This window comes from Diadema antillarum, unplaced genomic scaffold, assembly GCF_040938485.1.
Source record: "Diadema antillarum isolate AM-2024a unplaced genomic scaffold, OU_Dant_1.0 seq00000183_RagTag, whole genome shotgun sequence".
In the NCBI taxonomy this organism is placed as follows: Eukaryota; Metazoa; Echinodermata; class Echinoidea; order Diadematoida; family Diadematidae; genus Diadema; species Diadema antillarum.
Window position 1 is genome coordinate 946,929 of NW_027271250.1, and position 6,000 is coordinate 952,928.

At 37.8% G+C, this 6,000-nt stretch overlaps 1 protein-coding gene across 1 annotated transcript in view; it reads right to left on the minus strand.

Annotated features, from left to right (window-relative positions):
• Positions 1 to 6,000, minus strand: part of LOC139728557 (integrin alpha-7-like) — a 68,625-nt gene extending 62,625 nt beyond the window's left edge. The window contains 1 exon segment of the mRNA XM_071639493.1: positions 5,739 to 6,000. Within this exon segment, the coding sequence (XP_071495594.1) occupies positions 5,739 to 5,932 (194 nt within the window). The 5' untranslated portion in view covers positions 5,933 to 6,000.

Genomic DNA, 6,000 nt, shown 5'->3' on the forward strand with positions numbered 1-6,000 from the left:
ATTTCATGCCGCGAATATATCATGTTTTACAGTAAGTTTTTCCTGGTCTTGCGACAGAAAATAAAAGTAATTGTTAACTATTTGAAGATTTGGATACCTCGAATTAGCAGGCCTTCTGTAAGGGGTCACTACATTACATATTCTAAATTAACCTACAAAATATTTACAGACATACATCTGTATCTTGGGACAAAGTTGTGTATATGATGCATGACTTTAGTAACAATCTCACTCCTTATTTTAAAGAAGTTCCTTTTGGGCCACAATGCTCTCAAACCATACATGTATGTTGTCTTCAGACACACACATCCTGCATGTTGCAGAATTTTAATAGTGCTTGCATTTCATCAGAGAAACTGTTTGAAGAGAAAGACTGGAAGTGAATATGGAATCTGGAACAAAGGCTTCAAACAGATTCTCTCATACTGACAAACGCCACGCACTGTAAGAGGTATTCCTTGGGTCACAGCTCTGCTGGATACGACTGGTGACATTAGAATAGTTCCTAGATGAGGCAGTTGGTTAGTCACAGGACTCAGGCATACAGAACTAGAGCAAGGGCCTACGCAGCAACATCTTGTCGTTGTTTAATTCCTTACATTCATCAATTACAGAGCTGATCCTGAATAGAATTATGGATGATTGTGCAACAGAGCTAACCCATGGGTAAAAGACATTTCCTCAACGAATTATTTACTTCTCAGAAAACCTGCATGCAAAGCCACATAATCATGGGATGTACAATACAATGTATGTAGTATTACAGGGAGTTTATCATGATACATGCACATATACATGTATGTAGCACATAGTGTACAGTAAAAAAAAAAAAAGTATCATACAAACAATTACAGCTTGACTATGTTAATTTGTCCAAAGACAGAGCTTTGTCACTTTTTTTTCTCACTTTTATCAAAAAAGACCAAACAAACAAACAAACAATGCAGTTCTGGTACTGCTTGTGAATCAGTTGACAAAACTATTTGTACAAGATTAAAGTCAAGGCAATTGGACATTGATCAACATTCTATTTTATAATTCATTCTTCCTCATCAGATAAATTTTGCTTGGCTTTGTTTTGTGCATATCTGTCCATTTTCATTTACAGAATGCATCCTTTATGTTGCTATTGTACAAAACCTTTTACCTACAAAATGTGTAGCAAATATATACAATGCATTATTAGCAAAACTCACTATTTTGGCAGATGGACAAATGGAACATCACACACTGGAACTACAACTAGATCAACACCATCTTATGATACAATGTACTTGTAATAGGCTAGCATGGGGGAAAGGTGATGCATCCCACAATATTACATGTGTACACATACCGTACAGCATAAGGTACATGTTACATGATTGCACCTCCTTCAAAAGGCTAGACTTTCCACAGTAAAGGTTATTTTCAGCCAATTGGCATGATGGCAGCCTTTTAGCGTGTAGTGAAGTAAATGTGTGCATGTACTGGACTATGTAGTTCTTGAGGTTCTAGGAAGGATGGTGAGTGCAGAGCATGAAGGAAGCTGTACATGTATATCTATGCACAGTGTAATGCACCATTTAACCATCGTAGCACACTACACTGTAGCTCCGATTGTATGGCTTTGTACAACTTTCTTTTTCACACCTGATTTAGCAGGTGTGTTAGAAATATTTTGCTTTTCAGACCCACAGACTGTGCAGATGTACAAACCTTGAGCTTGCTGTCTCGACACCCACGCGTCATCAATCAGAGTAAACATTGCTGATCAGTTAAATACTTGTAAACAAGGCTCTAATGGTCATTTCTTTCCAGGATGTGATGCTTACATACGTTGCTATCAATCTGCCTCTCATGCTGTTAAGCATGAGATACATATACACAACTTTATGCCCAGCCTCCTGCACTAAATAATATCAAAGATTAAAGAGAACTACCCAGCACATTGAAACTATGATGTTCTACATTGTAAGTCATGTCCACTAATGACAGTAAGGTTGGCAAGTAAAGACATGTGATATCACTTGTTACTTGTTTGGTTCAAACTATCTTTTTCTGTCACTCTATCTCTGAAATTGTTGATATCTCAACTTCCATGTTTCTGTGGGTATTAATTGAAACATTCATGATAAATACAAATTATTACTGTCCATAAGCTAAAACAATTAGGCACGAATTTTGCCCCCAAAGCAACACTACAATGTAAGTGACAAGCACTGGCTCATAAATTTCTCAGTACGGTACTGCACAGGAACTCACTTTGTTATCCATACAGTTTGTAAATGTTCAGTTCCTGGACATGTGCTTTAACATGATACTCAATCTTGCACATAAGAAATTCACAGACTGTGTGGCAGCTGAGTCATAATCATTCATGTAAATCCCTCAATGACAATACAAAGAATGCACACTGACAAATCGCGAGAGGTACTGCTTCTATATGCAAGGTATGTTATATTACCATATACAAAAGTACTGACAGTGTTGTAAAGTGCAATATTATGTTGATGCGTATACTGTACACGTAAGTTGAAACAATAATCCAATGCTGTACGTATCTGTCGTTATGTTTTTAATGAGATGTAGAGGTATACTGTCTATTGATTTTGAACAGAGTGTACAAGACTAGAGGTTTGAATATCCTAACACATTACTACAACTACTGCCCTCAGACGATACAAATCGGTGTACTTCTGTGGCATGTGTTATTTGGTTGTTTTAGAAAAAAACATTAACAGGGAGCTGCAAAACTCATCCCCCCCCCCCCCCAACTAAAACTTTGCTGATGGGCAAACAAACAATGAATGAGAACCTGCAAGGATAATGCGCTATTTGGGCCCTCACCCAAATGCCCATGATGTGGATTAGTGGGAAAAATCTTTGGTATAAATGCCTTGCTGACAGGATGTGGTTTCAGGTGAAGCAGAAGGAAATTGCTCTTTTCTCCAGTAAATCAACTCAATGAAATGCAGTTTAGTGTAAGTTCCACATATATGCAGATCTCCCTGACACTTGCTAGTGGAATAAATCTTGTCTACTGCATATGAGCTTGTGACAACAACAGCTAGGAAAACAATAACTGTGGTCTCCAAAAGACAAAGCACTTACTCAACTATAGAAGGAAAGAAGTGGTGATAAGCCACCTTACCTGTGTTAGGAAACCTCACAAAATTGGAAATGGATCAGTGGTTCATACGCAACATTGCCTTCCAATGCATGGCTTCAGTGTTACATTCTACGCATGTTGAGGAGGGTATGATGGTTGTTGTAACTACATGTATGATTTTATTACAAAATCTAAATCATCACTCCTATTGACAGCTACAACTGTATGCTTGAATTCTAAACCATGCTGTCTCCTTGCAGATCAGTTAGGACCAGTAAAACTAAATACCATACTGGATATGTATGGCACTACAAGTAAATGATCAATGTAGTAAGCTTGAAGTTCAGTACAGGAGGTTCCCATGGATAACCCTTGTAGAAAAAGTAAAATGAGAATCATTGCACGAGTGAGAGTCCTCGCTCAGAGCTGGAAAAACTGTTTTACTGTAAGTCAAATGAAATTCAATTTTTACTGTCTCTTCTTGACAATATTTGATAGACTTATTCAGCCTGTATTAACATGTTTGCATCAAAAGTTGTTTAGGCATGTTCCTGTTGTATAATTGCTATTAACTCATCATGCATTTTGTCCATGAATTGTACACTGTGTTCCCCTGAGTCAACATATTGATTGGGAATTTAAGGAAAGGACAATGTAGGCCTACATTAATGATATAAGTGCACTTAATACTAATTTAAATATTGTTTTGTGAGATCAATGATGGTATTTTCAATGTCATTGAAGCCAGCATGATGCCCTTGTAAAAAGCTTCAAAACTCATTCATTTTACATTCCAAACACGTGCTTAACTTACTGTCATAATAAAAATACATGTACATGTAGGAATAAATTAGATGATGCTTTTTATATACTTGTCAACTGTACCGATATGGGCAGTATAATACCACATTTTAGAGAATTAAACTGGCTACTGATTTTTTTACTTTCTTGCAGGGCAATATATTGTAATATGTACTGATAAAATCTTTGATTTCTTTATGGTGATTACTACAAAATAGTTGATAAAATACAAAATGTTAGAAGTACACACTCAGGGTGGTCCATGAGGGGTTTTAGCATGTCGCTGCTACATGCTAAAATTCTTGTGCAACATCCTAAAAAGCCAGCAACATGCTATGCAACATCCTCAAGAATTTGCAACAAGCTCAAAGTAAAAGTATTCAAAAATGTGCAAAACATGTGCATAACATAAGAAACATCAAACTACCAGGTACTTTAGATATTTGTGTGCAAAACATGAGAGAGAACATTGAATGTAAGCAGCACAAAGAGAGATAAGTAGCAAAATATTGCGTACTATCGTGTGCGCTCCGCGCATATTCAATTTCTGCAATATTCTCAGATTCTGAGCTTGCAACATGCTAAAATTTCAAGTTGTGGACCACCCTGCACACTTTTTGCAGACCTTGCTTGGTTGGTGTTCACATCACTGACTCAACACTTGAGCAACAATAGATTTTACAGCATTTGACCGAGGAGATGGTAAAGTGGTTTAGAAACAAGAAAGATTATACATGACATCTCAAGTAATCCCAAAGTAAAGCAAAGGCCAAAAAAAAGAGTTCATAATGATCGACTTCTAACGTCGATTACCATTAAGTCGCCACCACCTAAAGTCGCCAGACATTCACATGGCATGTACACTGTAACGCGCGCCGCGATCAAAGATCAGCCGGGGCGACGGATTTTCATTGCCCTCAAAAGACATTCCTAATTAACCTTTTTCCTCCATAAAATCAGAATTGTAATCCAAATGTATGTAAACAGGTGACAAAACCATTTTTAATGCAAGAATGTTTCGAATGGATTTTAGGTGGCAGATTAACAAAGTTTTTCAAACGCGATGATGCACAATTCCATCCTACATTGAAGTGTGTGTATATAAACACACGCGCTATTAAATAATACGTGGCGCGCTATGGGCGGCGAACTAATTCAGTGCCTATCATTAGTTCGCCAACCCGGGAGTGCATAGGAAATACACGCAAGTGGCGACTACTAGATATGGTAATTGACGTTAATTATCCAATTCATGTAATGATATAACTGAGGAATGTATGTGGCCGGGGTTACCATGATGAGATAGATGAAACAAATCAATAAAATGAATCATGCAGACCATGATGACCATTGACTTTTGAATTGATCAATATCACTCCAGATTTAATAGACTGCATGTTTACTAACGGCAATAGGATCCAGGCCTACTGGCTTCAGAAATTATAGACAATTCTTTCTAGAATATATGAATTAATCTGTTGAATCTGTGTCAAAATTGTTCACTGGATACATGTTGCTGACTATCATCGTTATGCCATGGTTCCAGGAGCCGCCAGATAGCAACACTGCCAAGGCCAATGCAACATCAACAGCCACATGTGAGCCAGGTCTTTGGAACAATTTGACTGATGACGACAAGTTGACTGAACGTAAAGATCAGTCTGTATCTTGATCTTGTCAGGGACATTATGATATTATATTTTCCGCGGAGGCTACTTCTGGCTGCACGGAATCCCCTCCTATGAAAAGTCCACAAAATTATATAAAACTCCTCCAGACGGTTTTTTTTTTTCTTTTTCTTTTTTTCTTTTTTTTGTCTAGCCGAAGGTGCCATGATAATACTTACACACTCTCGTCATAAGGTGCGACTGGTTCGGCATCTGTAATTCTATGTTCGGCCACAGAAAATCCGAAATAACTGTCCCGCGGCCCTTCTTTGATGACAGGCAATTGTGGTTCATAGTTAAAAGAAAATGTCCTTTCTACAACTGCTTGGAATATGCACAGGAACGTTGCGAAGACGACCAAAACCCTCGCCATTTTTTCATCTATCTGTCAGCACCGCTACGCACAACAGATGCAGACTAGACCGCTCACTAAACCGGGTG